Genomic DNA, 21,098 nt, shown 5'->3' with positions numbered 1-21,098 from the left:
CTCTATACGATTCCTTTCCTCTCAACGCATGACAACTTCAGCGTCGAATCCATACTTTTTTATTTTGAATGAAACAAAAACAAATCATCACAAGCGTGTACTGTATTATGTAGTTTCAAAGAAATAGGTTTATTGTTCTTTTCAGCCTTCACCAGTAGGAGCGATGAACACGTGCGGGTAAATCAGTAGGATCTTTGGTATCTTCACCAGTCGCTTGTTTCTTCCTTGGTCAGATACGTATGTTGACATTTGGACATCAATTCAAGAGCATGTTGCACTTCTTTGTCGCTGTCTCAGATTCAGCTGCAAGACCAGCTGGCTGTGTTTATGTATATTCAGGTCAAGCAAATATTAATAAATGATTGTATGTTAATTATTTGAGTGTGTATGGAACATTTTTCATGTTATTTATATACACATGATGATGGTGCGGTGTCACAGGGTTATAAAACTTGTTTTTCTGATATCAAACACGACCACCGTGCACCATGATATAAAAAAAATAAAAGAAGGTTTGTCAATTTCTGTCCGATATGTGTTCAATTGGTGCTTTTTATGACGGTTGACTGGATGGTATTTGGTTGACCTAACTTGTCTATTACGTGGAAGATTCAGGCCTGCCTCCTGTTAAGGTGGACACAAGGACATGGACAGATAGAATTTGTCTTTCTTTCCTTGTGTACTTGACTTTTGTTCCTGAGATAACATATTCTTGGATTTCATGCCAAGTCAGATACAGCAAAACAAATGAAGCATCTAAGCAAACTAGGAACGATTCTTTGATTAAGGCTAGAGAAAACTCTTTGTTCTCTTCCTCAAGGAAGTCACATAGGAAGAAGATATTAGTATCAGTGAGTTGCCATTGCTCGTCAATGGTAATATTTGGGTAAGAAAATTTACAAATGAATGCTGTGATCAATTTACCCGCCAGAACTTCATGCCATTGGCTGGGAATAGACTCCAACATCACAAAGAGACTGGCCATCAGATTCTCAGACAAGATAGAGATAAAACGACACACCATCAACAACAATGTCCTGGGCAAATATTGGGGTAGAAACAGAATTTTAGCCATGGCTTCAAAAAGAGATCCCAATTCTCAGCAAAATTCTCTTTCTTCAGCAGAAACTGTTTATCAGTACTTCACAAGCATCAACGGTAAAGATCTGCGACAATTGGATGAGTGCATATCCGAAGATGCTTGCTTTGAAGACCATGCCTTCACCAAACCATTCCAGGGAAAGAAGGTTTGTTTCAGAACCATATTTTCTACCAAAACTAAGCCATGGTTTGTTGCAAAGTGTAAATAGCTCTGCTACACAGTCTAAAAATAACATTGCAGGAAGTTATGCACTTCTTACAACAGCTTACTGAATGCATGGGCCGGAATGTGAAATTCAGGGTGAAACATATATACGAGGGAGATGATTTAACTGCCGCAGCGAACTGGCATATGGGTCATATTTCTTTCGTACATCTATTAATTTTCTCATTAGTTTGTAGTGTTCTCTTTATAAACAAATGATCAAGAGGTTGATTACAATCTTTGTGGTATGGCAGAATGGAAAGAGAAACAGATCCCATTCACAAGAGGTTGCACCTTCTTCAAGTTAACAAAATTGGGAAAGAACCTGATCATTTGGTACGTAGCAAAACAATTCATTCCGGTCTTTTATTTGTGTAAATCATGTGCTCACAATAAAAGTTAATCCAGGAGAACTGAGGTATTAATTGAATCACCTATCAAACCAGGAACCATAGTTTTGGTAAGCCCCAAAACGTGAATTGTTTCTTCCCTAGTTTTTTTCTTTCTGTGATACTGAAAGCAACTTTATTTTTTTACCTTCCTTTATGCACAGCCATCTCATATATGATAATCTATGATACTTTTTTTTTCGGGTATGTTTAATTGGCGTCCCTCTTGAAAAATTCAGACCCTATTGAAAAACGTGACTTCGACATTTGACAACTTTCCAAAACTAGCTGAGTGTAAGTCATCGTTCCTGTATTTTACAAATCCTTTTAGCCATCCAAAAAACTTCAATTAACATACACAAGTGCATGTTCCTGCAGGGTTCTTGAGAAGTCCTCATGTGATACTATCATGGATATTGAAAGTTTACAATATATTTATAGCATGCTGGCTTCATCCTCTCCTAGATGGCTACATAAAGCTATGGAGTTTCTTTGTTCGATTACTAAGCTCTGCAATCACTCTAGTGATTTTTATTTCCAAGACTTTCTTCAATTAAGGATCACACTACTTAGCATATACTTCGTCTTAAGAACTGCTAGCACCAGAGGGTTAGATATCACATCACTTGTCTCTTTCATCAGTACTCTCTAGCAACGAGAGAACAACCAACGGTCCAATAACAGGTGGAAGTGGTGGAGGCTTGCTATAGGCGACTATTGGGTCAGCCAACTTTATCCTAATTTTGCTAGCTTCATTCTCCTCTTGTTTCTTAGGTATTGGAGTCGTCAACAATCCTGTTTCAAGCATAAAATTGTGTGTGATAAATAAATTTTCTTATCTGCTCGCGCAGTTTAAGAGGTAACAAATAAACAAAAGCTTCCAAGAAATTAAAAAATACAATCTATACAATATAAAATATAGAATTTACACAATACCCCGTGATCCTTTCATCGAGTACTTTTGCCAGAACCTGCATTTTGGAGGCAGCACGAGTGCAACAGAACCCCGCATTTTTTTCTGTAGCTACCGTCCGTTACCTGCAATGATTGAACGAAACATGCTTTAGATTTATGAATAACTAAATCGGGAGAAAAAACACATATGACCAACTTAAAACAGAGGAAAGGCCAAACAGAGTCTCGTTCATAAAAGGTGTTAGACACATCTGCAAATCGATTACTGCAACTGGTGTCATCACATCACAGATTGATATTAGCAGCAGAATCCAATCTATATGGCCACACGCATTAACTACTTCTGATAAAGCATCTACATAAGAATGAATTTTTGCAAAGGATAACTCAACTGATATAGCCAGCGGAGAAAACGAAAATTTATATTTATCAGTTACTAACATACAATTCTTATACAAGGTTTCAAAAATGTTTTACGATCACAAATTTATCTACAAAATTAAAGATCGCAGCCATGCACTAAGCAACGATAGGATTCTTCGCACTCTTTAATTTGAATAACTTGTTTTATTGAAAAAAAAGAAGAAGAAAAAAAAGAAGAGGAAGAGCAATTGTGCTATGACTATACGTACAAGAACACATTATGAACGCTTCAATTCATTCAATTCAAGCCAGCGCATTCACTTACACACATTGGAGATCATGAACAACAAACTCCGAGGAATTAATTGAGCAAATAGCAAGCTTGCAAGAGTATGTGAACCAATGATAAGAGTGAAAAGAAAACTTACAGAAAGGATTAAATCTGTATTGGAAGGATGAGAAAGAAACAGAGGCGAAAGGAAGGAGAATAGATTGGAAGCTGATTAAATCCAACGGAAAATGGATTGTTCCCGAAGATTCCTATCACTCAATTTCATTTCATAGATTGGACCGGAGTGGACTGGACTGGACCACTAACAGAGTAACACCACAGGCCCATGCTAATTGCTATTCATCCCACCTTCCACTTCGGACCTTCCATTTAACTTTTTATATTTTATATTATTTGAAGGAAAGGAAGTAGTCAAGCAGCCGAATAAAGAGATATACTTTTATGTTTAAAATATAATAAAACAATGATATTGAAAAATTAAAATTGTACATCTGGATATTGTTTTCGAAATTTCAAAATTTTCTTCTATTCTGTGTCTCAATTTTTATGGGAAATTATTGCATTGGTTAGGTATAAATACAATATAAGTATAAATAATATTTGATTCTTTAAAATTAAATATAAAAATAGAGATAAATAAGTACATATCTCAATTTCGTATTTGTCCACCTGTCTATTCAAATGTTCATTCTCGATTTAAACTAATATATCTTCCATTTATTGGATAACTAAAATAGTTATATGAATTTCTCTTTGATTTTTATTTTTATAATAAGTCAAGTTTTAGTGAGAAAAATTAAACTCATAATTTCTTTCATTCTATTTTTCAACTTTACCATTAAATAAATCTTTATATATTCGAAACTCAACATAATAATATTTTATATCAGTATTTATTTAATATATATCAATTTTCCTAGTTTAATTATGAAATAATTGTTTATGGTGATACAATGACACTATATGTGTGAACATGTAGACTCAATATTAAATCAATAGTTGTATGGAATGAGATTCAGTTAGGAGGGGTATTTATTAGGTTCAAGTAAGTGAAGTATATTTTGAAATAGTTATAAACATGAGTTTAAAATAAATATGAGGCCCGATTGTATAGATGGAACTTCATATCTGACTTACGTTATGCTGATATGTTTATTTTGATGACATAATTATTAAAAAACTGTGCATTTGTTAAGAAAATGTAATAAATATTTGATGCTCATATATTTTGGACATATATATTAGTTATATGTGTTTGTTAGGAAAATTTAATAATTATATACATTAATACAAACTTTTTTCTCCTTAAATCTTGGAACACCTGCTCTATTCAATTTAGCAAAAGTAAAGTTTATTCAACAAGATGATTTTTAACATCAATATAAAATAATTATGATACCTACTTTATAAACGGGAAGATTTATAAATGGGAAGATTTAATGAGATGTTTTAAATGACATGTTATATATTTTGGATAGACATATTCAATATAGTAAATTTTTAGGAAATATAATAATAACAATAGTTTCTCTTTAATTCTTGTATAATTTATTAGTTTTTATATTGGTTTATTTCAACTAAATTACATTTAATTATTTTTTAAGCACTATATTTACTGTAAATATAATTACTTTTGGTATTAAATAGTTAAACTTATTGTACTTCTTCACTTTTCTAAATTAAACAAACAAGTATTTTAAGTCATTATACAAAAATAATAAAGTTGTTTTTATAATGTTGATAAGAACTTTCTTACAGAAGATATTGGGTTAAATATGTTTTTAGTCCCTAAACTATTGACCGTTTCTGGTTTTCGTCCCTCTTCCAAAGTAAGGTACAATTTAGTCCTCAATCTTTAAAAAACGTTCGTTTTAGTCGAAAAAACGAACGTTTTGAGGACTAAAACGAGGACTAAAAACAAAATTTTGAGGACTAAAACGAACGTTTTTCTAAAGAATGAGGACCAAATTGTACCTTACTTTGGAAGAGGGACGAAAACCAGAAACGGCCAATAGTTTAGGGACTAAAAACATATTTAACCCGAAGATATTTAAGTAATACAAAATTTATCCAAAAAACTTTTTACAAAAATTTTCTTCTTTTAAAGTTTAAACAACACAACTGAAAGAGAGTTTTTATAGTGTAAAAGTATATGTAGTTCAGATTATTGTTCTTTTTATGCGATATTATTCATATAAGCAGCTTTGAAAAAATCAGTTAGATATTGACTTTGACGTAACTATATAACCTTTTGTGAAAAGTTAAATGTTATATTATTTTTGTAGAAACAATTGTGGTATTTGCACAATTCATTTAGATGTAAAGTTTAACATGGTACATGTACTAGCATTTATGTAAAGTCAAAGTAATTTTATATCATTTAAGATTTGTTAACAAATATATCATGTTTATGAGCATTCAAAATATTATTTAATCACATTTAGCTTGCTATTTTATTAGACGTTTTTATTAATCTCAAAAACAAAATTCTTACACATTCTTGTTTTAACAATAGTTAAAAAAAATCAAAATAATCAATATTCTAAAATAAATATATATTATCGACAATTATTAAAAGTATCATTTAGGGTGAAATTTAATTCTAACAACAATTCCATTTAGTAAATTTATTGTTGTTTTTTGTATTTTTCTTTTCACGATAATTAATCAATTTCCGTGTATAACAAAAATTGTAACTATTATTGTTAACATTAAGTAATTTGAATAAATTAAACACAATATATTATGTTATGAAAAGTTTCGTTAGATAATTGTTCCTTTTATTCATATTTTGTAATAGTTATAGAAATGTTTATATATATATATATATATATATATATATATATATATATATATATATATATATATATATATATATATTGATTTTGATATAAATTATGGGGTAGTGGGTGTTAGATACATCGGTTCTCATGACTACCCAGATCTTTTGGAATGGTATGCGTTACTATTTATTATTCCCACGTTTCATTTTTTATGAGTCTTAAGATGAAACTATGATAAAAAAGAGAGAGTAGAAAGTGGAAAATATAACTTATGTTCGTCGTTAATAGTACTGTTATACATAAAAAAAGGTTTGAATTAAAAGTAATTACTTTAAAATAAATTTATTTTTTTCAAAATATTATTAAAAGTTTTATTGTTTTATTTTAGAATAAATTTGATCAATTAGTTAATATATTTTAATTATTATTTTATCAATAAAATATTTTTATTCTATAAATATTCTTTTATATATTTTATTTATATAAATAATATTTTTATTCATTTTGTATATTTTCATTGTAAAATTTATGAATAAATATAATTTGTTATTAAAGTTTATTTAGTAACTATTTTTTTCTTTTTGTCATTGTGATGTTCTAACATGTTTCTACTTTTAAGGACACGGATAAAAAGTTGGATACTTATATGAACTTTAAGAAAATAAATCAAATATTAAATTACATGACCTAATTCTTTTTAAGACGGGTATCCTTTTTCAAATTACAACGTTTATTTATTCCATGTTCTAACTACTTGAACCAAATTATTCTTCCATTGTTTTTTGTTGTTATTTTTCTAAAAAATAATACAGTGAATAAGAAGATTAATTCAAATTTTAAAATATTAACTTATATATATGTATATTACTTTTAATTTAAAATATAGAGACAAGGTTAATAAACTTTGATATTAAGAAATTAAAATAATTTAAAAAATATATAATTTATTAATACATTTATTGTGCTATATAAACTAAAAAATATTTTTTTCTTAATGTTTTCATTAATTGAAAAGATCTCACAAATACATATAAGCAAAGAGTATTGTGGAAGTTGGTAGTATTTGAATATGATAATATGAAATGAAATCAAAAGTGTTTGGTTTTGTGTTTAGAATTTAAAATAGAAAACTATTAGATATAAAATTATTTATAATAATTTATATATATATGACACATTTAACATAATTAGAAGCTAAGACATGGTTTAACTTGGAAAGGATCATAGGTCCTACAAGATCCCTACCAACCGAACTCTATCAATGGAGCTTTGTGGCTTCCTTTAATCTTCTCATCTTTTTCCAAAGGAATACATGTCATCTATGGGTCCATTCATATTCAAGTGCAACACCACCCATTATTTCACTCTTTATGTCTCACCCTTTACACCCACCCATTATTTCCATTTTTTATTATTTCATAATTTAAAAAATTATTTTAATAATATATAAAAAGAGATTGCTTTCTAAAACCTTATGAAATTTTTTTAAAAAATGTATTTAGTTTTTCTTATGGAAAATATTCATTACTATAAGTTGGTCATTAATTACCCAAAAATAATAAAAAATATTATTTATGTTCTTCCATTTTCAAGCATTTTTAAAATAAAAATACTTTCTTGACCTTCGTCTAATCAATAGTCAGCAACTTAAATATTATTACTTAGATTCAAAAGCTCATGATTATGTCGAACTAATGATGAAAAGACAATGCCCCTAAGTAGCATAGTTTTTGTTGTACTTCCTTCCATCGACGAATAATAACTTTCCTACGATAATTTTAGAAAAACGTAGTTAGTGCATGATCCCATGGCAATGCAACTTCTCCCTAATGACATTGACAATTTATTTATTTCAGATAAATATACGTAATTATTTAATATATAAAAATTATAAAGCCATTGTAATTAAAATATTTTTTTAAATGGATTTTTAACAATGGTAAAAATGTTTTTATTTTATTTTAAACAATCTCTTATAAAATTAGTAAAATTAATGAATTTTAAAACTGAACTAATTGAAATACTGAATAACTTGTTTAGTCGAACGAGGCATAATTTTTAACATTAAATATTTTCCATACAAAAATATAAATATTATTATCTAACTTTTAAAACATAACAAGAATATAAGGAAGGAATTTTTTATAAGTGTTACTATTGTCTATTTTCTTTAAATTTTCTTTAAATTTCATAGCTAAGATAAAGTATTGAAATGACATTAATTTTTATTAATAATTAATAACAATGGGATTTACAAAGATAAACCATCAACTTATTTTATAAATAAACTCCATGTCTAGGAGTTTATAAAATGTTTAATATTTTATTTTACATATTAATGATTCGTAATTATATAATACGATTAAATAACATTTTATTAAATATATTTTATATAGTAAAGAAAACTTGGGTCTATCTCACAAGAAAGTGAATTGATATTTTAAAAAACTTTCTTTTTAATTAATCAGATATAGAAAACACAAAAATTTATACACTGATTCAAATATATATTTCACTTTCAATTACCTAGACACTATATATATATATATATATAATCTTATTACAACTACACTTTATATGGAATACAATGTAGTTACACAGCAAACCTATAAAAAATAACTTAAGAGTAAAAAAACCTACTCATATGTGTTAAAAAATAACTTATATAAATGTAAAATATAATTTATTTTGTTTTTATATAATAGATTATTATATTCAAAAATATATTTTAAACTGATTTAAAAAGAGTTAAAAGTTAAAACAAATAATAATTCAATGAATGTAACATCATATATTAAAAAAAAACTTATGCTAATGCATGATTCATCCACTTGTGCACAATGGAATGAATTCAACTTACATAAACTCAAAACTAATGAATTTTTCATAAACATTAACACATGAAACAGAAAAAATGGTATACTGATAATATCGACAAAAAGGTAAAATTTAATAATGATCAATAAAACATACCAAGTACGAGACCACTTTAAGATAGTATTGAGCACATGATAACCTTTTCTTTAGTGTGTGGTATATTAATTTATATTTTGTATCCTCTCTCTAGACATGAAATTATTATATTCCAGAAAAGATTGTAAATCCTTCTCTATCTCGTTAAAATTCCATGTTTAAAATGATGGTTTTTTGGACATTAAGCTTTGTTTACAGCACACATCCATGGGGAATAACACTAGTTTTCTTTAGTGAAAATAATGTAGAAAGAGAAGGATTAAGGGTAATTAATTAATGAACATGTTGTTGTAGATTATTAATGAATGGTTATGTGATATTTGACACTTAACCTACTTTCTGGTCCACCTGAATCACAAAGCTTCAACTTTAATATTCTTCTTATCTCTTAACGATCCATGACTTTATTAACTTTTGATTAAAAGTAAATAATTACGCAGATTGTATGTTTACTGACTTATTAACTATATATATGCATAACATCAGCAAAGAAATTTAACTCGACCTACGCCTAAGAGAGTTGAACATGCCACATTAATTTGAAAAGTATGAATTTGAATATATAATATATGAAGAATACTTTTAGGTATAACTTCTTAAGTAGCATTCATTGGAAATTTTTTTATTAATATTATACTTCAAAAGTGTTTAAGCTAATTTTAAGCTTTTTTTATTAACGTTTTTATTATGTTAGTCGTGATTGATACACAATTTTTGTATTATCTTAAAATAGCTATTCTTTTCTCCAACATTCATTTATAAATAATTAAATATGTAAAAGAAATTAGAAGTACCGTGTTGACATGATATTAAAAATATTTGTCGATCTCACTTGAGACAGTTATTACTGGAGTTTCTATATCAACACACAAACATTTAATTAATTGTACACAATAGTGTCAAGAACTATTGATCGGAATAAAAAACTGGTCATTCTTAAAAAAAAGTCAAATAAAATATAAGTAGCACTTATATTATGGGATAATGATAATCAATCACAATTAGACATCACTTAATTGAGTGCCCCAACTAAAAAAATAGTTCACCCAGTTTTTGATACTTGGGTTTATGAGGATATGCACTTTTCATTGTATTAGCTAGAGTGTTAGACGGATTGGTTTTATTGAAATCTCCTTCATATAATTTATGGAGTCAAAGAGATTGAGGTAGTACGTATAAGATCATTGATTTAACACTATTATGAAAAAAAGAAGAATTATAACTGAGCAATTTTCAGAAAAAAAATTGGTGTATTAATTAATGTAATAACAAGGGAATTAAATTATAATTTTGTCAAGTTTGATATGGATGAGATATATAAGGTTGAACTACATTAATGTTGAGATGTATACCTGAATAAAAAAACCTCATGGATTGTTCCAACACTAGTTACATACTTTCGGCTAAACTCTATAAAGGGTTTCTTTTCTCACTCTTTCCGCGATAAGAAAAAGCATCTTTAGTTTCTTGTATATAAATGATTAAAGCAGACATAAAAATCCTACCTTTGATATATATATATATATATATGTATATATATATATATAGTATTCCCATGGAGAAAACGATTCAGTGTGTATTTGGGTTTGGAAAGGACCCCTTCCACTTACTCCTTTGTAGTAATGTAAACTACATATTTAAGTGTATGATGAAGGCAATAATGGGCAATTAGGTACAGTGCATTATCACATCATCTGCACCATTTTACTGTATTTTGATACTTTGCTTCAGCACACAACAAACCGCACCACCGGGTATATATAAAGATAGATAGATAGATACACATATCTAGGGTTAATGTTGTTGTGACTGAAATTAACGTTATCTTGATCTGCAATTAAGAGGGCATAGATCTTGAAGGGAATTGCGTGCGCCATGAGTAGAGGTGAAAGTTCTGGTGGTGGTCAGAGCTCTTTGGGGTATCTATTTGGGTCAGAAGAACAGCGAAATGAACCTCAACCCACAAGAACAGTTTCATTACCACCCTATGGCGTTGAAATCGACAACACTGTTAATCCTCCCAACACCCAACTTGTTGTCACCAACAACCGATCTCAAGGCCACCACTTGGGAAACATTGTAACTGTAAGATAATCTCCCATTTTATTAACCTTCATAGTCATCTTAATTATAGTTTTTTCGTTAATTAATATAGTTTTTTTCTCTCTCTATATATATATATATATATATATATATTACAGGATCGTCCATCGACAAAAGTCAAATCGGTTCCCGGAGGTCGTTCATCGCTTGGATACTTGTTTGGAGATAAGTGATATTTCATTCTCCGACATTGATTGATAGTACTGGTGCTATCTGACAAGGAGAATCGGTACTTTTTATTGTAGCTTATCTATGTGAGGTTTGAGTGAATCAATCACCTATAATTTGATTTTATTAGAATGTAAAAAGAATAAAAAAATCAAATCAAGGGATTAAGTTTCCCTTTTGTTGCAGGTTAATAGAAGTGAATAATGTGGGTCATGCGAGTGAAAAATAAACCAGTGTGTGCTTTGTCTGCTAGTTTAATCAGTTTAAATGGAATGTTAAATCTATTATTGTTGTGTAGTTGTACTTCAAATGGATAAGAAACTTTGTATTCTGTTCTGTGGCTGATCTTTAGCTAGCATCCTTAATCATGTATTTATTTTCAGTTGACCCGGAACTTTTTTAATTAAGAAAGTTAGAGATAGAGAATCATTCGTCTCATAGCTTTCCGATTGAATACAGACTGGATTTGCTTCGATTTTGCTTACTTTTATGTCTTACTTATGATGATCAGGGATTTGTTCTTATATGTTGGTCGACTAAGATATTCTTCAGCGACAAACAACTTTATTAAGTGTTTTAATTAATAAAGGTTTATTCTTGTTCTTAGTATTATTACTATACTTCAAATTAAATAGAGAAGTTGCAAAAGCATACGAGCTTAGAAGTGTACTTTAAGTGGGGTGTTTCTTCTTTCTTTAGATTTTGTCCTCTATCATTTATTTCAGAAAATGTTATACTGGAAACACTCTCACACAATTTCTCTCCAATTCGAGATTATGTGTTCTATTTACTTCGTATAAAGTATGTGTTTTCCGTGTTTGCTAACCCTTCCTAGTGGGATTGTTGTGATTGATTGAGCTCTTAATTTGATTTAATGGAAAACTAACATTAATTTTTCAGGCTAGTCGTTTTTTAATTGTGTTCAAGATTAACTCCATTTTTTGGATAGTGTATAATACTAATAATAATAATAATAATAATAATAATAATAATAATAAATATTATAAGTGATATGATAACTAAAGAACATATATGGAAATTGGATGAGAGAGAATATAACATGTTTATAATTTTTCTGCATTTTGGTAGTAGAAGAACATGGAGGTGGTGTTTTTCAGAAGTAAACGTGCATTTCAGTTAGGTTTTGACATGCTCAAAAAAATTCTAATGAAAAAATTATAAACCCTTCTCTTTTAGTATTTAATTCACCCAAGATTCCTAACGCACTATCATCAAAATGTAATGCTGTTTTGTCCAGAGCCAAATTCGTAATATATATGTTATGGTAATATGGTAGATAACAGTTTTGTTGGGGAGTTTATGCTCCAAGTTGTTCCTACAAAGGTCAACCATATTCTTGATCTTAGAAATGCATGTGTACTGTACATATAATTTAACACACAACTGATATAATTAAATTTACAGTATTTATATCAGTGATTCATTTCTTGAATATATATATATATATATATATATATATATATATATATATATATATATAGCTGTGAAAATATCATTGATAATGTAAAAAATCTCAAACAATGCATCTAGTTATTGTAAAAAACATTTGATCCTTTGTGTCCATCACAGTTTAAACCTTCTTTTCTGTGTTTTTTTTTCTTATAAAATGATAGTGACTCTATTCATGAGTATTATATAAGCATTTGACTAATACATGGCGATCTAAAATAAACCTTGTAAACATGTTGGTGATAGAAGAAAAATAACAAAAGAAGTTTGAATATTTTAGAAATAAAAGCATACTTTATATATATATATATATATATATATATATATATATATATATATATATATATATTATCTAGACATCTTTATCACGAAAATCTATAAAATATACTCTCCACTGCACTCTTTTAAAAAACACTTTATTAAAGTCTGGAGTTTATATTAAATCACAAAATTTCTGTGATATCTTAGTTTATATTTAAGGAATATTGCTCGTAATTATACTGGTTTAATGATTATTACCATCAATTATCATTCAATCAAAAGTCAATACTGTTGTTATGATGTTTAAGATAAATATTTTCAAAGTTATTGACTTTGGCAGAATAAAACTGATTTATGCTATGTATTTTTGCATTAGATTAACAAAGGGTGGTTATGCAGTTCATTTCATGAAGTAGAGAGGAAGGGTGATCATATATTGATATTACACTATCAACATAATTTGCTTTCATGAATTTGTGTTGAACATGAAAATAAAAACAGGAAAATAAATGTAGGGGGTGCTTAAGTGGGCTAATAGCTGGCTTGGTGTGTGATTGTTTAACAGCAAATCAATTGAGTGATAATTATAACTTTATGTTGTGTGGCTTAACTTGCTCCAACTTCAAATAAAACTAAGTACTAAATGAGCATGAATGGACCAAGAGGTTCGAGGAAAAAGATGAAAGAAGGAAAGATTGCACGTGAACCAGTCTGCATATCATGTACATTGTGATAAATAGTAGACAAGCAGTGAAGTGGGCAATGTCTGTTCAGGAATATGTTGGGTTGGGACACTTGGGGCTCATATCACCACTGTCTCTTCAGCAACTTGTCGGAAACCATTATAATGGACAATTACTGAAGAACATTAATAATTGAATCCTTGAAAATCTTTCCTTTAATCTTGAGTTTTATACTTTTGTTACTGTCAGTTTTTCCTGTGCATCTAACCTTTCTGATCTTCAATGGTATCAGTATATATAGGCTGAAACCTGAGGAATGGGATCTCTCAATGTTTTACAAATTTACAAAAGATACAGTTTTTACTTTTCAGTTTCACCCCATTAGAGTTGCGGTTTTGTTTATACATAATCTTTCTCTTTATAGATTCATAAACATTTTATGGGTATGATCATTTTTCTCATTCTCTTTCTCTTTTCTTTTCCTCGTTGATGTTATATGGCATGATACCTGGATAGGAAAACGTTCTGCATAAACCTGGTTTACCTTGCATATTCATTCAGAGAATCTTGATCTTTCTTCAAGTTGATAAGAATCTTTATCTGGTTCTTCAGTCATTATATGCTGTTGTGTCTAGTAATGTGTATGACTTAAAGAAGTTATTTTTGTCAGAATTTGTTGCAATTCGCAGTGCTTATGTGTTCGTTTCTTGGATTTGATTGCTTCGTGGCATTTAAAGTTGGAGTCTTTAACGGGTTGGATGATTTAGAGATGATCATCGGTCTTAAAAAAAACTGTTTTTATTCACTAAATTAATACAAAATTGTAATTTAAGAGAGTTTCAAACTTTTAAAAAAAAAATAGATATAATTTTTTAATTTAATTACATTACATTTTTTTAATATGTTTTATGATAATATTTAAATATTTATATTATTTAATACGTTTTTCATTTAAATTAGTTGAAAAAACACGCTTTATACTAAAACTGTCAAAATGGGTAACCCGATCTGACCCACCACGGGTTGGCCACTTAGTGAGTCAACCCAACCCAGCTCATTTATTAGCGAGCCGAAAAAATTCGAACCCGACCCGACCCTGCACAGGTTGGTGGGTTAAACGGATTGGCTCATTGGCTCACTTAATTAACTTTTTTTTTCACCCTATTCTTAACATGTTACTTTGATCGATCAAATTGATATAAAAGAAAATGAAACAAAAGAAATATATTATTATATATATTATAAGCTATCAAGCCTAAAATTTTGCCAATTTAGTTTAATGACACAGACACAACTGATAAAAAGCTACATATAGCTATTAACAAAAATATATAGCACAGTATAAAACTATCATGCTTGTAGATGGATAAATTCATAGTATTATGAGTGCGAAAGACTCTATTATTGTTAAGTAAAGGTTCTGCATTTTGAATAATTAATTTAATTAATTTGATTTGAATAAAAAAATAGGATTTGAATAATTAATTTAATCAATTTAATTTAATTAAAAAAATAGGTGGATTGGTGAGCCAACCCAACTCACCACGGGTTCAACTCGTGTGAGCCGGGTTCTTAGTGAGCTGGGTCAAAATTGGCTCGCATAAAAAAATTGTATTTTTTTCCAACCCAACCCGGCTCAGACCCGTGGTGAGCCGGGTTGGTTCACGAGTTTCAACCCATTTTGACGGCACTACTTTATACTAAAAAAATTAATATAATTGAATTAAAAGAATTATATTTTTTTTAAAATTTAGAAAATAAAATATATTAAAATTTTATATATAAATAAATTTTAATTTTATATCAAAATTAAGAAATTAAAAATATATTTAATCCTAAAAGAATTTACAAGTAATTTTAATTTTTTTTACCGTGAAATTTTAGACTAACTGAATATTGTATTAATCGAACATATTTTTTTACCAATAGGTCGAGTCTACCGTTCTAGTTTCATATAATATTTAAGCAATTAATATACTCGAAGTCAAAGGATATTATTCTTTTGTACATTATTACCACAAAAAAATAATAATAAAATGCTATGAGTTCTCGTTCAAATGATAACCAGCTCTTTTATACATCATTTAGTTCAAATAGTGTGCTTTTTAGCCACTGCATTGTAGTTATACTAATTTATATCACTTTTTGTCATTACAGTTAATTTAATTAAATAATAGATAGAATTAGGACAGAGAAAAGACAATGGGTACATATGTGTATTCTTTTTTATAATCTATATCTTTTCAACGCCAAAAAAACATTTTTATTTTAAAATATAAAATTAATAATTTCAGAGGATACAATTAAAAAAGAATATTATTTTTTATTAAGTGTTAAATATTTGTTGGAAGATTAAGAAATGTTTATAATTTTCCTTCTTTTTTAAATGGCTTTTCATATTCTATCCTGATCCTGATCAATATCAAACTCACTTGCAACAGTTAAAAGTAGAACTACAAAAATTATACATCTGTTACTTTATATTGAAAGACTAAAATACAACTAAATGATAGTTCTTTCAAAAATATTATAATTTTACTTACATTGTTAAATTAAATAATATACATTTGATGAAGTAAAGTAATTCAATGAAGTATTAAGAATCAGATTATTGTTGATTTTTTTTTGTAAATCCTTTAAAGAAATAAAAATAATTAAAATAAACTTCCCTAAAAATTAAAATAAATGTACAAATAAGTTAATTTGTAAAAAATATTTTACATTAAGATTATAAAAAATAATAATTTATCTACAAACTAATTTTAATTTTGATATTAAAAAAAATCTTTTTTTTTTCTCGAAAACACTGGCAGAAAATTTTCCAAAGCAAACCCTAAATAATAGTATTGGTCTATTTACTAGCTTTACATCAAAAGGCCAACAGTAACTTTGATTTTAACAGCCGAATTAATTTAAATATTTTTCTATTTTGAATCCCATAAAGAAATATTAGATTTGGAGTTTGTATTCAACATAATGATGCAATTATAATCCATTTGCTAGGGCTTAAGGATTAACGTATAATAGCATAGTAAAGCACACCATTTAATTAGATATGTTAAAAAGTAATAATGTTTTTATAAAAATTAAGACAAAAATTGCTATATTTCTATATTGTTTTTATTATTTACGTACGGAGAACAAATTTTGTTGCAAAAAAAGTCCAAGATAAGATGTTGAATAAAAATTTGTTGCAAAAAGTCCAATATAAGAATAAAAAACGTCTATCAAAAGTTGCAGTTTAAGTATAAAAGAATGCAGGAAAAACACATATATGATGTAATTAACGTGTCAATCTATTATGTAAAGTAAAATATAATCATGACTTAAAAAGATAGATAAATAGATCGTATTATCTCATTGTAGAAGTGGATGAAATTAGTCTCATCGTGAATGTTTACCTTCAATATTTCACTATGGCGTTTGAAAATAGTCTCATCGTAAGATTAGCATTGTTAGTCCAACTCTTAAGTATAACAGGAATATAGAACTCTGGTATAGTGAACTAGCGTAGCCATGAAACGACAGTGTGTAAAAAGCCAGACATAATAGATGTGAAACAAATGGTGCTAGATCCAAACATTTAAACCAGAACAAAAAATTAATGATAAATAATAAGCAAAAGGCTCCATGACAGACCATATTTGTCATCATAATTGTTTCCCTAAATCCTGACTACCAATTTGATTCCTAATGATTACTCATTTTGGTTTATCCTGAATGCTTTAGGACTAGATTACAACAGTGAAACTTTCTGAATTTCTATACATAGCAATTAATCTGAATAGTGGATAGGCACTGTATTTAAGTGAAGAGGTGTATCATGGTACATTATCCTAATAAGAAAGAATACTAATGTTTCCCTCGTCACTCAACTATTAGTTTCACACGTTACACCCCATCATTTCTCTTTATTTCCCTTCTTCACTCATTGTATCATCAATCATATGAATCACTTATCTTTCCCTCCTCTCGTGTCTCTCCAGATGTACACCCAAGACCAAGAGTGATCAGGTGATCATATTTCAAGAAAGAATTACTGACTGGGTGGATCCGGATTGAATTTCACTGATTCCCTCCAGATGAGCTCCTTGATGTGCTCTTCAGTGCATGTTGGCTGCTCAAAATCAAAATTGAATTGCCCAGGACCAACTGGTTCATCATTGATGTCATGAAGTGATGAAAGGTATGGGTGACACAGTGCTTCATCAACTGGAGGAAATAAGTGAAATATTACAAAAAGTGTATAAACAAATATGAACTTACATTCAATAATAAGCAAGTTAAAAATACATCCTTGAAACATAATTCATGAGGCATACCTGTAATGCGTTTGTTGGGATCAAAGATAAGCATCTTCTCTAGTAAATCCAATGCCTCAGGAGACATACTTGGGAATCTAGCCGAGAAATTTTGCTTCCTATAATGGGGAAGCTGTCGAATATATCTTTTAGCATTTTCACTTCGGAGAAATGCAAGACTAGCATCCTCTGGTGAACCTAATAACTTTTAAGCAAAAGGAAAACATAAGAAGAGTGTCAAGTTACAAACTAATTTACACATAACTGCAAAATCGGCTTATGCAATCCCTCCATTTTCTAACAATGACAACATTCAAAGATGGAAATACAAACCCTCCGTTATTCCCTAGTGTAGAAAGGGTAGAAGGTTTGGATAGATATTACAGGAATTTATGTCACGCAGCAAATATGTTGGTTTATAAACAAAACCACGACGATGCTAAAGATATTGGCTTTTTATAGCATTAACAATGCTTACCTTCCAGCTATCAAAAATAGTAAATTAGCAAGAGTAATGTTATTTCCAAATTATTTTTCACTCTCATTTCCACAACAAGGAGAAAGTCAAGATGAGAAGAGATAGAAGTGTGGATTAAGATGGTTAATTGCATAAAGATAAAAGAAGAAAAAAAATGTTGTGAAAGTGTTGTAAGAAAATGTAGGAATAACACTATTCAATAAGTAATAGCTAGAATGGAAAAGTAAACAACTAAACCGGAAGAAAATTTTAACTGCATGGTTTTGTACTTCATTAAGGTGAAGGGTGCCATTTCTGGACAACGACAGATTTTTCTATTTCTATGCAATCAGAGTCTGAAAACCTCACAGAACCCAATTCACAAAGTTAACTATCTAGCTAATAATTAGCAGTGATAGTAAGGGTAAGAAAACAAGGAGTACAAAATGAAAACCAATGGCTTTTTGTTTCCAGCAACTTGGGAGTATTAAGCATGTCTGGAAGGTCAAGGAAACAGGGTTCATAAGTCTAAACATGTTTCTTAAGAAGAAAAAATTTACAACCAAGAGACTAATGCCAGAGAGAGGTAATGCAGTACATTATTTAGAAAGCTTCAGCAACATGTAATGTCAAAATGAAGCACCGTAACACATACCTCCGTTATAAGCCTTAGTTGATGAACGTAGTCTTTCCCAGGAAATAAGGGTTCCCTGGTCAAAATTTCACCAAATATGCAACCGACAGACCAAACGTCAATTGCAGAGGTGTACTCCGAACAATTGAGGAGCAATTCCGGGGCACGGTACCACCGGGTGACCACATACTCCGTCATGAAATCGGTTTCAGATGTTATCCTTGCCAAACCAAAGTCAGCAATTTTAAGGTCACAGTTCGCGTTCAGAAGCAAATTACTGGGCTTAAGATCTCGGTGCAAGACATTAGCCGAATGCACATACTTCAGCCCCCGTAAAAGCTGATATAGAAAGTACTGCACAAATTTCAAGAAACATCAGTACCGTGCTTAATTTATTTAACCTACATGGGTTGAGATAATCACTTTAAAATATGTCGGCAACAGAATGAATGGGATTTTTTGTGATCTTTTTTCAAAGAAAATATGAATACAATGCAAAAGTGAAAAAGGCAACGACAGGAACAGAGGGAAACCTGACAATGGTCGTCGTTAAGAGGTTGATCAGAACGAATAATGTGGTGAAGGTCAGTGTCCATCAATTCATAAACAATGTAAACATCATTGAAGGCATCCTTTCTTGGAGGTCGTATGATATCCCTAACAGCAATTATCTGCGAAAAAACAGTGATTACTAAACAGAGAAAGAGAAATATAAATAAAAAGAGATTATTAAAAAGAGAGAAGAAAATGAACATTTTCATGGTCCATGTGGCGAAGGAGCTTAATCTCCCTCAAAGTCCGTTTAGCGTCAATGATGTTGTCAAAGGCGTTAGCAATCTTCTTTATGGCAACTTCCTCGTGCGTATCGCAATTAACAGCAGCACTGAAAGAAAGAAAAGAATAGCATAGTAAGGTACCATTAATCGAAGCAAGAAAGAAGAAGAAGAAAAAAGGGTTTGTTGGGCATAGATACCAAACGATGCCGTATGCGCCCCTTCCGATGGGACGAAGCGGAGGGACATACTTGGAGGGTACCTCGAACAAGTGTCCATAAACGTTGTACTGCACGTATCGACCTCCGTGAATCATAACCTTCTTAATCCCTTCTTCCTCTTTTCCTTTGCTACTCATCTTCAAATTAACTTTCAACCACGCACTGCAAATGCCAAATCTCTCTCTCTCTTATTTCTTTTGAAAATCCATCATGTGAACTCGCTCATTTATTTTTCAATTCAAACACCAACTCCTCCATTTCACATTAATTATTCCGTGCTCTTTCTCCAATTCAATTTCTCCAACTGTCTATACTGTTAAATATTAATGTCAGAGTATGAAGTGCACAACCAAAATATTTTAATCAGTCTTGTTCTTCACCTAACTATAATTTAAAAAAGCTAATTTAATTTCCGTGTATAATCACGCTTCCTAATTCTTGTCTTTCTTTATCTAAATGATTTAACTGCCAACAGCTGATTACCATTTCAATTTCGTAAAAGACTTGCTACTGAAAGACAAAGTCCTCTCAAATTGTAATTTAATTTTAAATTGACCAAATCGTAAAGGCTGTAATCAGATTCAGTCTAAGGTTTTGTAAGGATGAATTGTTTGGCAATAATTGGTATGTAAATTTTCAACCATGGAAACTCGCCGCCAAGTGAGTATTGAATATGAAGTAGTTGTAAACAAAAGCGATTGAGCGTATCTAATTTTGACGCCAAAGATGGTAGAGTAGTCCTCCAACTCTGTTCGTGTTTCAAAGGTGACCTCAAATTGCAAACTAAGTGACCACTTGTTTAGAGGATTGGTATAAGGGTAAATTATATTAAAAGAAGAAAAGGTTTCAAAAAACAAATTTAGTATTAACATTTTTTATTAAATTAATTATAAAATTTATGTTTTCGAAAATTAATAATTTTTTAATACTAATATATCTTTATTAAATTAATTATAAAATTGTTTAAGAAAAAAAAAGTCTCAAATGCTAACATATTTCTATTAAA

At 29.4% G+C, this 21,098-nt stretch overlaps 4 protein-coding genes across 5 annotated transcripts; 2 read left to right on the top strand and 2 right to left on the bottom strand.

Moving 5' to 3' along the window:
• Positions 1-838: 838 nt before the first annotated feature.
• LOC148191899 (uncharacterized) lies at positions 839-2,252 on the top strand. The gene is made up of 6 exons (XM_088100687.1): positions 839-1,247; positions 1,343-1,457; positions 1,561-1,642; positions 1,715-1,766; positions 1,935-1,989; positions 2,074-2,252. The coding sequence occupies exons 1-6, from the start codon at positions 903-905 to the stop codon at positions 2,250-2,252; spliced, it is 828 nt and encodes a 275-aa protein (XP_087956813.1). The 5' UTR covers positions 839-902.
• LOC124842374 (uncharacterized) lies at positions 1,985-3,558 on the bottom strand. Of its 2 annotated transcripts, none has more exons than XM_047318840.2 (3): positions 3,402-3,558; positions 2,632-2,733; positions 1,985-2,490 (listed from the first exon to the last, which is right to left on the bottom strand). In XM_047318840.2, exons 2-3 carry the CDS (start codon positions 2,705-2,707, stop codon positions 2,318-2,320), a joined length of 249 nt encoding a protein of 82 aa, XP_047174796.1. In that variant the 5' UTR covers positions 2,708-2,733; positions 3,402-3,558; the 3' UTR covers positions 1,985-2,317. The 2 variants fall into 2 exon arrangements, with proteins under 2 accessions (XP_047174796.1, XP_087956814.1); XM_088100688.1 differs by having other exon boundaries at positions 3,299-3,428.
• A 7,066-nt stretch (positions 3,559-10,624) lies between these two features.
• On the top strand, positions 10,625-11,623 carry LOC148191898 (protein SPIRAL1-like 5). The gene is made up of 2 exons (XM_088100895.1): positions 10,625-11,106; positions 11,223-11,623. Exons 1-2 carry the CDS (start codon positions 10,897-10,899, stop codon positions 11,295-11,297), a joined length of 285 nt encoding a protein of 94 aa, XP_087957021.1. The 5' UTR covers positions 10,625-10,896; the 3' UTR covers positions 11,298-11,623.
• A 5,638-nt stretch (positions 11,624-17,261) lies between these two features.
• Positions 17,262-20,540, bottom strand: LOC148191897 (mitogen-activated protein kinase homolog MMK2-like). The gene is made up of 6 exons (XM_088100539.1): positions 20,072-20,540; positions 19,852-19,981; positions 19,632-19,769; positions 19,120-19,452; positions 18,029-18,212; positions 17,262-17,918 (listed from the first exon to the last, which is right to left on the bottom strand). The coding sequence occupies exons 1-6, from the start codon at positions 20,227-20,229 to the stop codon at positions 17,743-17,745; spliced, it is 1,119 nt and encodes a 372-aa protein (XP_087956665.1). The 5' UTR covers positions 20,230-20,540; the 3' UTR covers positions 17,262-17,742.
• Positions 20,541-21,098: the final 558 nt, after the last annotated feature.

Source organism: Vigna umbellata, chromosome 10 (assembly GCF_029865625.1).
Source record: "Vigna umbellata cultivar VRB3 chromosome 10, Vumbellata_1.0, whole genome shotgun sequence".
NCBI lineage: Eukaryota > Viridiplantae > Streptophyta > Magnoliopsida > Fabales > Fabaceae > Vigna > Vigna umbellata.
The sequence above is the reverse complement of the archived record's forward strand: the minus strand, read 5'-3'. Positions and strand labels throughout refer to the sequence as shown.